General features: G+C 46.4%; 1 protein-coding gene across 3 annotated transcripts in view; it reads left to right on the top strand.

The window, feature by feature from the left end:
• TRIM25 (tripartite motif containing 25) overlaps positions 1 to 17,882 on the top strand; it is an 828,971-nt gene that overhangs the window by 305,215 nt on the left and 505,874 nt on the right. For all 3 annotated transcript variants that reach the window (XM_069654946.1, XM_069654947.1, XM_069654945.1), the window contains exon 4: positions 4,176 to 4,329. In XM_069654946.1, the coding sequence (XP_069511047.1) occupies positions 4,176 to 4,329 (154 nt within the window). The remainder of the gene's footprint in view (positions 1 to 4,175; positions 4,330 to 17,882) is intronic.

Raw genomic sequence — 17,882 nt, 5'->3', positions numbered from 1 at the left:
ATGAAAAGCACACCCACCTTTGTAGTACATGGAGTGAAGTGAAAGAAAATAGTTGCTCGAGGGAGAAAGGCACAATATGATTGGCACAGTTAAGGTTCAAGGAGATAGGTGGAGGAGGCAATAGGACAGTTAAGCCATCACTCATATTTAAGCAGAAGGGAGCCTGGAGGTGCTGGGGCCCAGGTTCATGCAACAACAGGACGTGCACAGGAGGCTGCAGCATTGTTTGTAGAGAGGCACGGAGGTGGGGGCCCTCCCGAGCCCTTCCAGGCCCGAACAGGCACAAACAGGAACCTTGGAATCGGGGCCTTGGAGAGCACAGGCCAGCTTCCACCTGCTGGCGAACGCTATTGGGTCTTAGATGCAATGGGGATCCAATGACAGAGGGGCAGCATCAAGGTGGTGAGCAGCTCTCCGAGGCACAAAGGCATCACATATAAGATAGTGATTTTTAGAAAGGAAAACAGTTGGTTAGTGTTATCCTAGTAGGGATTCAGGTTCTAGTGGCAGTTTTGCGGCACAGCAAGTATTCAAAGTAAAAAACCCAACCTTAGTGAAAAGGCTGTTCGTAGCGGCTTAAAGTCGTGCAAAGCAGTAGAAATCAAAAGTTCCTGTGGATACTTTCTAGTCTCTAGGCAGGAAGATCCGAGGAGGCTTGTCTCTGTGTGAAAGTGTGAACACACAATGTTCGTACATTTCCCATGTTGTTCTGACTTGAGTGTCGTGTGGACCGATGAGACCTCCGTCCCCAAGTGACGCACAGGGGAACTAAAAAGAAACCCGCTGTGCGACCTTTGAGGCCACAGGTGGGAGATGACTTCCCAGATCCACGGAACCTCTGGAACACCGATGCTGCTGTCAAAAAGGAACGAGGTTAAGTACCAGGCAATCACAATACATATCAAGTAAACCAAAGGATCTAAAAGGCCTTACCTATCTGGTGTTAGGAAAACCCAGGAAACCTAGTAGAGAGGTTCGAGACTCAGATGATGCGGCGGTCCCTGGAATAGTAGAACCGTAGGTTAGCGTGGAAGTAGGATCAGCCACCTGTAGGAGTGAAGGCGTGACTTGAATCCCAAGAAGGGAAATGGCGTAGGAGTTCAGCGAGGTACCAAGGGATGATCCAAAGGAGTCAGAGTAAAGTCCAAAATCCGGCAACAGGTAAACAGTTCCAAGCAAAGGTACAAAGGGGTATCCGAAGGAGTCCAAGGTAGAGTTCCGTGATCAAAAGCAACAGAGGAGCAAGACGTAACGCCAAACAGGGTCTGAAGACAGCTGAGAAGCAATGAGTGTTCTGTCTCTCAGACCTTTATACTGTGCGTCTCTGGGTCATGTGACGTCCACCAAGGTCACGTGAGGAACGCCACTCTGGATCACGTGGTCGACGTGGAGACGTAACACCGCCCCTTCTGCTATATGTTCTCCAAGGCAATTGCCAATGCAGAAAGGGTTGCAATCGAGCCCGTACACCATAGCTGGTACGGAGTTTTCGGTCCTTTGGGTTCACCGCATCACGTGAGCCTCGAACCGTGGAAGGAGATGTTGGGGAAATGTGAGCAGTGTTCTGGTGTGTAGTGGACTGGTGTGCAGAGGATCGCCTAACACATGTAAACATATTATTAAAAAACACTACAAAACCCACACCCACACCCACAACACACCCACACCCCCAACACACCCCCACCTACACCCCCACGCACACCCTACTTACCTTGCGCCAGTTCCCTTTCACTTTTGTGAATGGGAGCCAGCGCCGAAGGGTCCTTTTCTTTTCTTTTTTTTGCGGGCAGCTGCAGGGGTTTCCCCCTTCGACCCCCGCTCAATATACTGTCTAGACACAGTTCCTTCCTTCTGGAGTCTAGTATAGTGAGCGGGGTGTTACAGGGGACACCCCCGCAGCCCCCCTTTTTTGTTGTTGATTTCTTTTCGGGTGTGTTGCGGGGGTGTCCCCCGCAACACCCACTCACCATACTAAATAGTATGATGAGTGGGTGATGCAGGGGACACCCCCGCAGCCCCCAGTGTTTTTTTTTTAAAAATGCAAGCCACCAAAGGTTCGAACTTTTGGTGTTCGAACCTTTGGTGTCATGCATTTACAACCTTTTTGTATAGGTCAAACTTTTTTTCAGTAATTTTTACCAATACCAGGAGGCTTAACCAACATTGGAGACCCTGTTAAAGGACTCTAAGGGGACATAAGCAGCAGATTCAGTCAGAGGTAGGAGAGGGTGGATGCTCCATGATGTTGCACCTCTGGACCCGACCTCTGGATTCCTTGGACTTATGTCTGAAGGCAGGACAATGGGCCGGATCTCTCAGCAGTAGTCTCGAGGGAGGATTTCTGGTACGGTTTTCAGCAACATCTCTGCTCACTCTGCGGTTTTGGTGCCTTTTCTGCAGCACCAACAAAGGATGCGATTTGCCTAGTCAATCTTCTTCGCTTCCTGGAGTCCCGCACTCTGATGAGGGTGTCTGGGTGAGTTGGATGGATCTCTGGAGTGACCTTGAGGGCTCAGCTTGGACGGATTCTGTCTTTCCACGACGATGCACTGGAAATGGGCAGTAGGTCTCCTGGTATTGGGGTTACGCAGCTCTGGAAACACACATGACCTCGGGTGATGGCTCAAATCAAAGTTAGTCTTGCAATGGTTGTTCCCACCAGTCAAAGGGAAGGAGTCGTCCCCTTTGGAGCTCCTCTGTCGCACAGAAAACAGGGTAAGGGCAGCAGTGGTCGCTTCATGGTGTTGCAAGGTCTGCAGGCGTCTCTGGTTGTCTTCTTCTTCAGTTGCTTCAGTTTCCAGTGGTTGAATTGCTTTTCACTTGAGGAGCCTCAACTTTTATACAGTTCCAGCACCCACTCCTCTGCAATTTCTCTCAACAATTTACAGAAAGGGTTGTGTGGCTGTCTAATCAGGACAGCCAGGTCCCCCGTGGGATTTGGTTCTATTCAGGCACTCTGGCAGACAAAGGAGGGGGGGGTGGAAAACACCACCCCCACTTCCTGTTTCCCCAGACACTTTGGAGCCTAGGCAGGGCCACCCAAGGGTTCCTGCCAAAGGCAAAACACACACACAGGCCTCCCCCTTCCAGAATGGTACAAAAGGTTCTAACAAAGAATAACCACGCTAGTATGGTGAAAAGAGAAGGGATGCCCCAGGTTGGTACTTGGGTGCCCCTATTGTACACCACGATGCTATGGACATAGTTTGCAGTATAAACATTACACAGTAGTTGGTAGAACACGTTTACTGCCACCAGCCATAACTAGGAGATGTCTATGTGACTAAAAAGTCACAGTAGCAGAGAGAAGATGGGTACTAGTTATCCCTTTGGCACTTCACCTAAGGTGGCGTGTGCCAATCTCTCGGACTATAACATTTTCGGAGAGATACTAAGTATCTCTCTATCCTTAATAACTGTAGTTACTCCAGGATAAAGAAAGGCATTGCAAAGGAGTACCCTAAGGGGCCCCAGCAACACTGCCTATAAGGAGCTGTATGCTGCAACAGTACAATAGAGATAGATTTATGGAGAAAAATAGACTCCATAGTACAGGTATAATACAAAGAATAGGGTTCCAAAAGAAAGAGCCCATGAGAATGAATGAGTAGGGAAAGGCCCCACTCATTCAGGATTAAAGCAAAAGGTCTAGAAGTCCTGCAAAAAGCCTTGGCAACAGGGAATGAAGCTTACAAATGATAAATCTCCCTACCACAGACCATTCCTGGAGTGCAGAGATGTTACTGCAATGTCCACCACAGGCTGTATGTATGCTGCCCAATCAAGCCTTAGACTACCATAGGGTGCATTGGTTGCATTTTTTTGTGGACCAGCCTCAAGTTGGCATAATGGAACCTGACAATTATTTTCAATGCTGGGATGATATAAATTTGTAGTGATGGGTTAAGTGTGTATACTGATACTGGAAATCCCCTTTAATATGCAAAATGGACATCATGAAAACTAGGAATGATTTGCGAAGTGGTCATATGTCATTTGATTTCTCAGCATTATATATATTTTTAGAGATGTGGTAAATATGTTTATTTTACACATATGAGCAAAAACTGAGAGGATAATATTTTTCCATCAAAATATTTGGCACCTTTTAGTGGCATTGCCACTTTGATCAATCAATAGTATGAAATGTAATTAATCGTTGATTTGTCTTTCAGAAAGCAAGAAAGCTGAATGACAGTACAACTAAAGATGCTTATGTACCAAAAATCGACTGTGATGAAACATTGTTGCACAATATCTCTAGAAGTGTTTACTGTCTGAAAGAAATGTTAAGAAATCAGACAAGCAGAAGGGACAGGACCACACCAGGTAAGACTTCTTATTATTATTCAAGAAATGCATATGATTTCATTAGTATATTTCTTTTATTTGTCTTGTTTATTTGACAGGAACTTTCAGTTTGTATAATGTTTTGCTCTGTGCAAAAAGGAGGCAGTCTGATTTTGTGCCTATGTGCGTATTGGTTTAAATATTAATTTGCATACACATTTCATTGGTTGGAGGGTTGAGTCCTTAGACTCAGGAGAGAGGAAGGAGCAAGCCCGGGTTCAGGAAAGGAGCAGCACAGAGATTTGTAAATATGCAGCAGTACACGCAGGCCCAACTCAGTGAAATGTTTGCAGCCTTAGGATGGAGAGTGAAGGGCAGCACACCAAGATAGAGCGTGGGGATGGCCCAGAAGTTCTGGGAAAGGAACAGTGGATGATCATCCCACTGCAAACTACCTTTCAGTGTATACTAGAAGACTAATTAGACAGGATGGGTAACAATCATAGAAGGGTGCAGATACAAAATCATGGAGGAGACCAGGACAGTTCCAGTGGGTGACCAAATAAAGTAACTTTTCTAAATGCAAATGTCAGTGCCCTTGTTAAAACACCTACTCCACTGCAGGCAGAGCTGAAGGGACATCCCATTTTGAAAGGTCTTCGAAGGGAACTGATATGATTGCAGGGGAACAAAATTGGAATGGTGGTCCACAGAAAAGGGTAATTAGCAATATCTATGCATTATACTTTGTGCCAATGTGGGGTGAACCAATCAGATGATGCCAGGTCCAGGGCAGTGACTGCTCATGGATGGGAGAGGCCCCAGACTGTGGAGCTGATCCTCTTACATTATGGATCTACTGACCAGACGAGCGGGCACCAACCTTTATTGCATTAAGTAATACTATACAATTTCAAGCAAATTCATGAATACATATTTAGCTAGCAATGCCTTACCGCTTCTTCAGATGAGTGGTAAAACTATGTTTTCTAGCTGGAGACAAAGGAAACCATCTCTTGTGATGTGTGAGCCCAGGCCAAAAGCATTGCTGTAAGTTAGTGTTGTTACACATAGTCCAAACTCTTATCTTTCAGACTGTACAGTGAATTTAATAACATGTTATTTTCCAAACACAAATTCCATTAAACACAGAAGAGACATTGCAGTGTATTTCAGACATTGTATGTCCTTCTTCAGGGTACCAATCTGAGAAATACTTATGAAAGAAAGCAAACGTTTTCGATCCCACAAATACAAACATTTGTATAGAGTGTCTAAAAATGTGTTACAAACAAAGCCCGCTGCTATTTTACCCGTCTCTTCTTTCATCAGGAATTAGTCATCTAAAGTGTCTAAATAAATACAGGCTATTATAAATTTAAATTAAACAAATAGATAATATTCTAAAATAGTGATCAGATAAGAATACGTAAAAAAAGAAAAATTCTATCCAAATAATTTGTAGTGTTCTAAACGAATCAGGAAATAACATCACATGAAAAAAGAAAAAGGAAAATACCTGTATTTCTTATATCTCCAGAGTAAATCTAGATGAATAAAACAGAGCTATAACACATAAAATATAGAGGAAATATAAATCATTGAATAGAAAATGTGATTTAAATTTAGGAAAAGATTAAATATTTAAAAAGGTAACCTACAGAATGGTTATTTTGTGCTTCCACATAGAAAGAGGTAGTCGCCCAATTTAGCATTTCAAACGCAGCAGATATTTTATAAATCCCCATATAATATATAATTAATCTCATTGCATAATTACTTACAAAATCATACAGGAATAGATGTATTTGATGATAATGAAGTTTGGCAATTTATTAAGACAGATATATCTCATCGGATTCTTCGCTTAGAATAGAGTCACAATTCTTATTTACAATAAAACATCCTATATATGTATACAGCAGTCACACCTGAGGGTGTATTTGATAAATATATAGTTTGCTTCCTGGTTTTAACATCTCTGTAAATTACAAAAAGCATGTAAAATCTTTCTTCTCATTCATTCCTCCCCCCGACTTCCCCTGGAAATAATGACTAACAACTCTATGTAGAGCAATTATTTCTGTTTTAAAGCATGGTTAGCACCAGTTTCAGCAACATTGAGAATTTGGAACTTCATTTGTGTCTCATCTTGAGGTAATGACTGGCAACAGGTGAATACATTGTTACCTGTCCTCACATCCGAGTGATGTTCATTCCATCATGTTTTTGCCTTTCTGCTAGTTTGACAAATGTTGTAACTTTCACACGGGCATCTGATGGAATAGACACCATTTTTAGAATCACAGGTAGCATAATGCCTCAAGAGAGGTTTTTGGCCAGTTTTAGGGAGTAACACCATATTGCTTTTTGTGACATAGTTACCGTTAATACAACTAGGACAGGGAAAAGTTCCAGTTTGTATAATTCCTCTCTGTGTTGTGTTCTTTGATAAATCTGTTCTTACTAAAAGATCCCACAAGTTGCTACTCCTTTGTTATGCAAATACTGGGTATTCTATAAAAAGATGCTTTATTTTACTATCCTTTCTCAAAATATCCCAATGTTTCATTACAGATTTCTTAATCTTACTACTTTTAGTTGAATATTTTGATTCAAATACTGTAGATGGTGTCTCTCAGGTCTTTGTGTCATCTAATAATGTAGATATATAGGGCCTCAACCCGTTGTTACCTCTCCACCACACTACGGGATCTGCTCACCGGTGCCGGACTGCACACCTGGTCTGACCAGGCGTTCATACCGGCACCCGCGAGCAGAACTCATGATTGCACCAGCACCGTTATAAACGGTGCTGGTGCAACCATGATCCCGACCCCCATTCTGCCCTATGGGGCAGAATGGAAATCGGGAGGCCGGCCATAACGGCACCCGCAAATGGGCAATTACCGGGTCCGCCAAACTCGCCATGACCCGGTTACTGCCCATTCGCGGGTGCCGGAAAAAAACAACTCCGGGGGCACCCGTGCCCTTAATAAGGGCCCGGCTACCACCAGAGTTATAGTGAGGGCCATAGAGTTTGTAGTAGCTCCACTCATTGCTATTTCTAGCTCTTCTGTTTTATATCCTATGGTTCTAAATTTATTTTAGATTTTCACGAGTTGTTTCTGACTTTCTTGTTCATCACTCACAATTTCTTCACTCTTAATAAGTGGCTATGAAGTAAACATTTTAATGTGGCGGGATGAAAGCTTAGCCTATGCAGTATATTAAGGGTTTCCGATAAATGTTATTGACAAGTTCCTTCCTTCTGGAGTAATCTAATGTTCACATCCAAGAACTGTACATAAGGGGTACCAGTTGACATAGTAAACTGTATACAGTCATCCATTTTATTGAGATACTCAATACAATTCTGTAATGTTTCATAGGACCCTTGTCATACACCAAAGACAATGCCAGTGTATCTGCCCCAGTGGATTGTATATTTATGCCAAACAGGATGTGCAATGAACTGTGAACTGATCTGTTTAAAATGTAAAAATAAAACAATTCATATGATGGGGGCATAGTTGTCCCATTAAAGTACCTGGAATTTGTGGAAAGAATTGTTGTTGGTAACTGAAATATGAGGTATATGAGATAAATGTCAATAATAACATTATAAGCTCCTTTGAGGTTCCATTTCATCTTGTTGTAAAAGCAACCATTCAACTGATTTTAATCTTAAACCAAGAAGAATTGATTCATACAAGTTGTTTACGTTGAATGTGAATTAGATGCCCTCACCCGTTTCTATGTTAGGAAGACAGAGGGTTGTGTAATCCTTTAACTACAATAGTGTTAAATAAATATCTGGGAGTCATATTGTGGACACCATTTCACTCTGGTGCCAAACTCCATCCCCTCCCCACTGAGCCATTGAATAACCCAGTTTCTTTCCCCAAGGCAGAGTGCAAGAGTACAGGGCTTCTGGGGATAGAAATCATAAAGATAGGGTGGGAGGACAAGCAACTGCCTCTGCCTGTTTCTGTTTTTGTCAAGGACAGAGCAGAGACACTTCCGTGACCACTGAAGGATGTTTGGCGTGGGGTGCTAAAACCCTCACCAGGCTACATCAGGATGGCAGTGTAAACCTTCTTCCAGGTACCTCTTGTGTGCACCTGGCTCACCTACCTTCTCAAAGAATGGACTATTTCTAGTGCCAGGACACGTCCAAGCATTTAGCACACACATGCAGAAAAAAGTTTGCAAAATCTCAAGCATGGGGTAGTTTCCTTTCAGATCGCACAAACGCACATTTTTAGAAGGATACATTTTTCAAACAGGAGCCAAGTTTTTGCTCCATTTTACCATGAAGCCAAGAAAAAGCATTTTTCATTTGACAAGCAATGTTAACCAAGTACGAAGCAGCCAACATGTTTTCACTGAGATGTGTTTTGTTGTTTGCTGCCAAGAAAATATAAAATCCTTTCTGATAAAGATTGCAGAAGCCTGGAAACAGGTTATCTCTGATCGGTACCTACATTACGGTGTTGTGTCAGTTTAATAACTGGAAAAACAACATTTGTAGCAAGTTCAAGCTATATATCTACTAATTGGAGTTCATTGGCAACACACCCAAGGAAAACGAGTGAAAAGTACTGCGCTGTGTCCTGCCAGAAGCCGAACAGTGACCAAGGGGGTGGAACGGGAAATGATTTGGGTGGTAAACCAGTGAATTTACCGCCAAATTCGTAATGATGCCCACTACATTTTATTTCAGTGAATCCTGAAAATAGAGATGCATAAAAAAAACGGAATTCATGCAAAGGTGGACCGTTATGATGGCACATACTTATGCAAGAATATAGTTTATATTTTTTTTGGCTACACAGTAACCTTTACAAAATATAGAAATCCAATGAAAGCAGATCATAAAATTACGTTACATAAAAATTTGTTACATACAATCCAGCACATACAGTCTAACAATTCAAAATGACAACAAACAAAAAAATTCCAAACATATCTTATACACAAACTAAAAACACAAGCAACAAAGCAATACAAAATAAAATTAAAATTTAGGAACCATCATTACTAACCGGGCTACATCCCTATAGTTCGCATTTGACTTTTAGAAAGCGAAGTATTGCTAATTGTAATTTAATCCTTGAACCATGCAACATATCTTTCCAGAGAACTTCCAGGTCCACCTCCTCTGGGTTGGGCTCATAATTAATAAAATATTCAATTCGTGCAGATCTTAATCCTGGACATTGTGTCAGTAAATGTTGGAGAGTTACTTGTCTAGTTTGTCTAGTTCACAAAATAAACATTTCACAGTAGAAGTGGCCAAACATTGCCTTAGGCTCATAATTTGGCCCGATGCAAGAACATTAAAACGAAAACGCATAAACTCCTGTCTGAGCCCTTTGCTGAGGAATTTTCTATGGTAGGGTTCTATTGTGGCAATTTTTTTGTAGTTACCAACCAGATGTTCCCATAGTTTTTTACTTAGTATTAAATTAACAGTCAGATTCCAATCTGCATGTTGCAGAAGTATCTTCACCTTGGTTGGATTGCCAATGAGCAGGTCTTTAGAGACCCCTACTGATGCCAAAACTTCGAGAACCTCCTTTTCCAGATCCCACAATACCTCAGAAGACTCCTTACCAGCGACCAGGCGTTGTCCTAAAATTCCATACAAGGTGGCTTCCTTACCTACAAGCAGTTTCCTAAACAGAGAGACTCTACGCCATGGGATTACACTGGAAAGGGAGTATAGCTCCAATTCAAAATGTATCGCCGCAAGTGGAACACACTTCGGGAGATACCAGGTCAGAGACCTTAAAAAACGTGCCTCGTATTTCTGAAATTCACTCTTAAACCAAGACGGGACTAATTCCATCCCGTAACAATACTGGGCAATGGTTTTGCTATGGTACATTTTTAAGCATGGTAACATAGAACATTTCCCGTATTTGTTATCAATTTTCAATAATTGTGAAATCAGTGGGGTTATTTTTTTATCTAGATAGTTGCGTAAATTAACCCTAGTTACGGTCTCAAAAATGGGGTAGCCCAAGTACCTGAAAGCATGACATATATTAAGTTTCATTTGATCCAGGAACCATGCGAATTTGGGTAGCCGCTTCCTATAACTCAGTTGCATAATAAAAGTTTTTGTTTGATTTATTACCAATCCATTATCCACCGTGTATTTCTTAAAGGCGGACAAAATTTGTTGCAGGCCCAGGGGTGTTAAATCAAATAGTAGGACGTCATCTGCATATGCAGTCCACACATTCCTTGTGCCTTCCACCTTTGGAGCAGCAAAGGACGCCTCTTCCAGGTAAGGACCAACATCTGCCAGGTACAGATTAAAGACAGTGGGCGCGTATATGCACCCCTGTCTGAGTCCATTTCCTGTGGCAATTTCCTCTGAAAGAGTTCCTTCAGTGTCAAGACGTACCTTAATCTTGGATTCTGCGTGGAGATAATATAGGATAGCAAGAAGCTAAGAAGGCATGTCCAAGGCAAACATTTTACTCCATAGCGTGGATCGATCAACTAAATCAAAGGCTGAGCAGAGGTCAATTGACGCTAAGTATATAGGATGGCTACCTCTTTGTCTAGTCTGTTGCTGCATAATAGTTAATAAAATAACCTCTGCATCAGTTCCCACTGCTTTTTGGAAGCCGAATTGCTGGGGAGACAATACAGCCTCCTTCTCCATCCACAGGTGAATTTGTTCAAGGACCAAAGATGCAAAGATCTTAGAATCAGCATCAAGAAGGGCAATCGGTCTATAGCTAATAGGTGAGGATCTTTTGCCTTTTTTATAAATTGGAACAACATAAGACATGTGCCACCTAGTTGGGAAAACCCTAGTTAGAACAATGTTGTTAAACAGTAAAAACAAACTTTTGGCCCACAAATTCACATTACCTTTAAAAACCACATTGGCCAGCATGTTGGGACCGGGTGCACGTGAAGACGAGCATCTGGATATCAGTCTTTGGACATCCTGCAAGGAGAAGGGGAAATTCCACTGACATGATGAAATCTCATCGGGAACCACCCAATTGGAAACCGGAGGTTTGTATAAAGTACCAAAATGCCCCTCCCAGACAGCCGAGGATATGCATACACCTTGTTCTCTTAGATGCACATCACCCCGCCTGTTTACGAGGGACCAAAAATGTCTCGTATTGGATTTTGACAATGCCTCCAGTATGTTTTCTGCATCCCTTTGGACCATATTTGCTTTCAATGCGCGTACCCTGTATCTCCATTTATTTTTTGCTTTTCTGAGCATTAGACTCAAAAGCGGGGTATGCTGGAGTTTCATTCATCTCCGAATCTCCCGGTTTCTCTCCCTTTTGAGTTGATGCAAAACTGGATCGAAAACATGAGTATGAATAGTTCCCTTTTTTTTTGGTCTCCCAATCCCTTTTGGGCCAAGGAGAACATCCTTGATGTAGTGGTTAAATTCCCCATGTGCATACATCAAGATCTTTTTATCACAGCCATATTTGTTATAATCCTCAAGAAAGACCTTGTTCACTTTTACAACATTGTCCCCGTGCCAATTAATTCTATTCCCCGCACAATTGGACTCAATCATCAGGGGGACTACATCATTAGACACAAGGGTAGTCTGAACCTGTATGGTCAATTTTAGGATACTGTGGTCGCTGACCAAAGATGGGATTGCTCTAAAATAAAGTAAAATTTGCTTAAAGACGTACTAACAAACATAAAATCTATGGTTGAAAATTCAATTCCTTTAGTCCATGTGTAATTGGTCATATCTTTACTCAGAAAGTCATTCACGCTGATTAAGCCTCAAATTCCTAAAAAAGGCATTCCACTATTGGCCCTGTACTTGTTTCCTTGTCGAGCAAGTGTGGATAAAGCATGAGCCCGCATCTGCATTAAAATCGCCCATGACCATGACATTCAGAGTTTGGGGGCGTGGCCAGCACGCATGCTGTAAGGACAGGCTCCCGCGGAGCTCCGTTCCGAGATCCTTGCAAATCGATCTAATATCGCTATAACTGGTCTGCAAACTTAGAAAACCAAACAACATCGAAGGGGAACCGATTACCGACACTCGACCCTGTTCCTGGGGCGAACCGGTGCAGGGAAGGCTGAAAACACGAAGCTGGAGGCTGAGCCCCTGAGACACACAAGATGGCGGCGCCCACCGCAGAACAAGAACGAAGCTACGGAGGCCTAAATTACCTTGCGGAGCGCGCCAACAAAGGACTCTCTCCCACACCGAAGCCGACGGGGCGGGCCACTCATTCCCCAGCTGCGGAGAAACCACAGGGACTGAAATTCGAGCCCATCGATACCGGCGCCAAAGGCACTCCGGGGAGCAGTCGCCGCGGGAGGAACGAGGGCCGGAGAGACGCACTCGTGGTGCAGTCGAGTGGAGCTGATGGGAAGATCGTAGAAACAGCGGGCGCAGTGAGCCAGCATATAACACAGTAAGTGAGGTGGAAAAGAACCGGGGACCCCCCCACCACCCAGATTTGGGGCACGGGTGCGGGTGCGCGACGGACCCCACCCCACAAGGCCAACCAATAAGCGGGGGCGGCCAACTCAACCCACGGACCCGCCAAAGACACGAAAACCATAACGCAAACCAGGAGCCGCAGGGAAGGCCTGCATAGCTTGCAGAACCAGACTTGGCATAAGAGACTGTGTGACCGGACACCGGGGATGTCTCCCCCCAAATATAAACCAAAATTGGTTACGATGGAGTCCTTCATGACAGTCAGACCCCAAAGACAATCACAACAAGACCGGGAGACCTCGGAACAGCCGCCTCAACAAGAAGAGGACCTCAAACACACGCAAGTCCTGCAGGCAATAGCGGCCCTCCGCACATCAGTTGAAGGGAAGATAGAGGAGGTGAAATCGCACATACAGCTCATGCGCCAGGACGCCCGAAACCTAACTGAAAGGGTCACGGCGATAGAAACTACCCTGCAAGACGACGTGGAGAGTACCCAAGATCTAAAGATAAAATTCCAAGACCTGGAACAAAAAGTGGCAAGGCTGGAGGCGCGCTCCGAGGATGCCGAGGGTCCAGCCCGCCGAAATAACATTCGTATACTGGGGGTTCCAGAGGACTTGGAAGGCCCAGACCCGACAGAATTTATCAAAACATTGCTACAACAGGAAATTGGTCCAGGAAACCTCACCCAGGGGTTCTCCGTTGAATGAGCCCACAGATCTCTCCAGAAACGCCCCCACCCGGCTCACACCCGCGCCCATTCATTGCCAAAATTCTAAATGTTCGTGACCGGGAAACTATACTGCGGTACTCCAGAGAAGGTGGAGAGATCAAGAGGAAAGACTCGACAATAGTCATGTACCCAGATTATACCCCCACAGTGCAACGAGCAAGGAACTCCTTCATCCTAATAAAAGCACAATTACGAAAGCTCAACCTAAAATACATGTTGCTCTACCTGTCGCGCCTCAAAATTCTGTACAAAGGAAGAGCGATATTTCTGGACACCCCAGCCGCAGCAAACATGTGGCTCGAACATAATAACCTGGCTGATGGCAAGGAGGAACCACCACGGTCAGACTTGGGCTGACTACCCACCCGCCATGGCAAGAAGAGCAAAGCGATTCCCCCACACCAATACAGACAGCAGACGATTATACTACAATTGAGTCCTACTGTGATGTAAGCCAGATCAGACAGGAGCTCGGAGGACTACGCGAAATAAAAGAAAGGCGACCCACCCTACCGGAATCTGTGCAGGCACTCCGCCTACACACTACCTGATCCGGAAGGCCAGGAGTGGCCTGGAAGGCTCGAGACCCCCTGAGCGCTGCAAGTTGAAAGCAAATGCTAGAGGCAGTTTGAGTTGTTTTTTGTTTGTTTTCCCCATTCACACAATGGGAGTTACTCAAGTTAAAAAGTCTCCAACAGGTGTAACAGGTGGTGCCGGGGAGGACGGCCACGAAGGGAAGAAGCCAAAAAGGGGTGAGCGAACGGAAGAGGTTGACGGTTGCCGGACTGAAGCAGCGGAAATCCTATTAACCCACCATGGCAACTAGAATGGTGGGTTAATAGGTGGGTTGTTTTCCTCGCGCTCCTAGCGCGGTGTTTGGCCTGCTCCTGCTCCCCCCTCCCACTTCCTGGTCTTCCCCTCCCTCCCCGCCTCCCTGCCCGCCCACCCCCCCCTCTGATTGGCTGTTTTCCTGCCTCCCCTCTGGCCTACTCGACGGCCGTTCCCCACGCTCGCTTCTTTTCTCCAGCTGAGCGTGGAGAGCGGTCGCCAGTGGCCTGAGGGGATCAGCAGGCCTGGAAAGCCCTGCCTGGGCCTCCGTGAGTGTTGTGTTTTCTGTGCCTTAAAAACAAAGAAAAAAGAAAGTTGAATTGAATTGTTTTCCTCGCGCTCCTAGCGCGGTGTTTGGCCTGCTCCTGCTCCCCCCTCCCACTTCCTGGTCTTCCCCTCCCTCCCCGCCTCCCTGCCCGCCCACCCCCCCTCTGATTGGCTGTTTTCCTGCCTCCCCTCTGGCCTACTCGACGGCCGTTCCCCACGCTCGCTTCTTTTCTCCAGCTGAGCGTGGAGAGCGGTCGCCGGTGGCCTGAGGGGATCAGCAGGCCTGGAAAGCCCTGCCTGGGCCTCCGTGAGTGTTGTGTTTTCTGTGCCTTAAAAACAAAGAAAAAAGAAAGTTGAATTGAATTGTTTTCCTCGCGCTCCTAGCGCGGTGTTTGGCCTGCTCCTGCTCCCCCCTCCCACTTCCTGGTCTTCCCCTCCCTCCCCGCCTCCCTGCCCGCCCACACCCCCCCCCTTCCTCTCCCTCTGCCTATAACCTCCCCCTCCTGGGCAGCCCTCTGCCCGGCAGCCCCCGCGGCTAAGGGCCCCAGGCCAAGGGCGACTCCTACAGTGCGGCTCCCTGTGTGTCTGCAGGTGTCCGCAGGGGACGCCAGGCGCCAGCTCCTCCGCTCTCCGGCCCACCCCTCCTCACCTTTGCTCACCTCATCCGCATGATGCCTCGCCCCCTATCCCAATTTTTTGGTAAACTAGGGTGTTTTTTTCTCCCCTCGCCGGATTCTCAAACTTAGGTGGCCCTGACCTACGCATTACTGTTTGCTCTGCACTGTGTTAAACTAGGGTGCTTTTCTCCCCTTGCAGGATTCTCAAACTTAGGTGGCCCTGACCTACGCATTACTGTTTGCTCTGCACTGTGTTAAACTAGGGTGCTTTTCTCCCCTCGCAGGATTCTCAAACTTAGGTGGCCCTGACCTACGCATTACTGTTTGCTCTGCACTGTGTTAAACTAGGGTGCTTTTCTCCCCTCGCAGGATTCTCAAACTTAGGTGGCCCTGACCTACGCATTACTGTTTGCTCTGCACTGTGTTAAACTAGGGTGCTTTTCTCCCCTCGCAGGATTCTCAAACTTAGGTGGCCCTGACCTACGCATTACTGTTTGCTCTGCACTGTGTTAAACTAGGGTGCTTTTTCTCCCCTCGCAGGATTCTCAAACTTAGGTGGCCCTGACCTACGCATTACTGTTTGCTCTGCATTGTGTTAAACTAGTGCCCTCCACTCACTTCCTGTCTGCATACTCGTGTCGTCCGCCTCCCCTCCTACTCCATGGTGCTCTCTATCTCACCTATCTACTCTAACTGCTTCTCTATTGACTATCCTGCTCTCCTCACTAAATCCGGTAGGAAAAAGTTTAAAAAGGACATCCTGGTCTCCAACCCAGGCCTCCCTATCGCTGACACCTACACGAGCGCCTGCTCCAAGGAAACTCTCACTGACATTCTCTTTTTCGTGCCTTCACCTGACCTATGGACCCTTCACATGGTCGCTGTGCTCTCTCCTTTCTCCACCTCTCCCATTAATGGTGGCACCCGTTGGGATGTCCTCTTGGCCCCTTTCCACTCCTCTAAGGCCATCATTAATGTCTATGCTAACGGGACCGTCTTGGTCCAAGGCCCTCAGGCCAACCTTCTCCTCTTTGATAGACGCTTCCCATGCCTCATCAACTTCCTCTCCGCTCCCGCTGTCCCCCCTCCTCTGTCCTCGGCTACCTTGCCTCTCCCCTCCCTCCCTGCCCCTTCTCTTGCTCCCTCTTCAACTCCTTCTCTAACACCTCCGCAGGGCGTACCTCTGATCTGTACCCCTCCCCGGAAGTTTTTCAAGGGTGGCAACCTTCTCCACATTGCCACTCTAAATTCTCGCTCTGCCATCAAGCACTCCTCTGATATCTGTCGCCTTCTTGAGGAACTGGACCTCGACGTCCTCGGTCTCACTGAGACTTGGTTCACTGCCAGCTCTGCCACCAGCTTCGACATACTCCTACCTGACGGCTACAAGATCCTCTCCGTGCCCAGGCCCAACCGTTCAGGGGGTGGTGTTGCCCTTATCTTCCCTGAGTGGATTCCTGCCACTGTCCCTCCTACGCAGACCTACTCCTCTTTTGAATGTCTTGTCTGCCGACTCTCTCTCTCTCCTAGCCATTCCCTTACCGTGGCTACTATCTATCGGCCACCTGGTCAAATTTCCTCCTTCCTCTCTGAGTGGGCTGACCTCTCCTCCTCACTCCTGTCCTCAACCACCCAACTCCTCTTTCTCGGTGACTTCAACATCCACCTCGATGCCTCCTGTCCCCTCACTGGTCTCTTTCGCGAACTCTGCAACTCTCTCTCACTCTCTATTCTCCCGTCTGGGCCTACTCACTCTGCAGGGCACACTCTTGATGCTCTGATCTCTTCTGACCTTCCCCTCTCCCTCCCTCTCTCCACTCCTCTCTCCTGGAGCGATCAATTTCTCCTATCCTCCCACCTCTCCCTCCCTACCCCACAGGCAAAGCCACCCTCTTCACTGCCACCCACCTTCTCGGTCATCCGACCCATGAAGCGCGTGTCAGTTGAGGCTTTCGCTGCTACCTTCTTGCCCCCTCCTCCCCCCTCGGCTGACTCCCACCCTGACACAGCCCTCTCCATGCTCTATTCCTCTATATCTGATACTCTCGATATCCTTGCCCCCGTCATGAGAATCCGCCTGAAGCCCAAAGCCAAATGTAACTCCTGGTATGACTCGGATCTCGTCACCCTAAAACGCAAGTGCAGGGTGGCAGAGAGGAAATGGCGTGCTTCATGTTCATCCTCTGACAAACTGGCCTGCCGCCTGCTCCAAAGACAATACCGGCTCTCCGTTCTCACCAAGAAGAGAGCCCTTATCCAAGCCCGCATCTCTGAGACATCTAACAACTCGGCCGAACTCTTTAAAATCTGCAAGGAGCTGGCCAACCCTGCTGCAGTCTCTACCTCTCCTGTCCCCTCCCAGGCCCTCTGCACTGCACTGGCCTCGCACTTCATCTCAAAAACTCAGGACATCCTGTCCTCGCTCTCCTCCTCTCTCCTCCCTCCCTCTCTTCCCGGCTCTTCCTCTTGCTCTCTTGCAGCCGCCCCTCCGCCCTCCTTCTCTGCTTTTCCACCTTTTTCTGCTGATGAGGTTTCCAGACAAGTCCGATCTATGAAAGCCTCGTCTAAACAGGCTCACCCCTGTTCCTCCAAAACCATCAAGGACCACATCGACTCCCTGGCTCCTGCCCTGGCTGACTTTTGCAACCACTCATTCGCCTCTGGAGTCTTCCCA

This window comes from Ambystoma mexicanum, chromosome 3q, assembly GCF_040938575.1.
Source record: "Ambystoma mexicanum isolate Mex_15411 chromosome 3q, UKY_AmexF1_1, whole genome shotgun sequence".
In the NCBI taxonomy this organism is placed as follows: Eukaryota; Metazoa; Chordata; class Amphibia; order Caudata; family Ambystomatidae; genus Ambystoma; species Ambystoma mexicanum.
The sequence above is the reverse complement of the archived record's forward strand: the minus strand, read 5'-3'. Positions and strand labels throughout refer to the sequence as shown.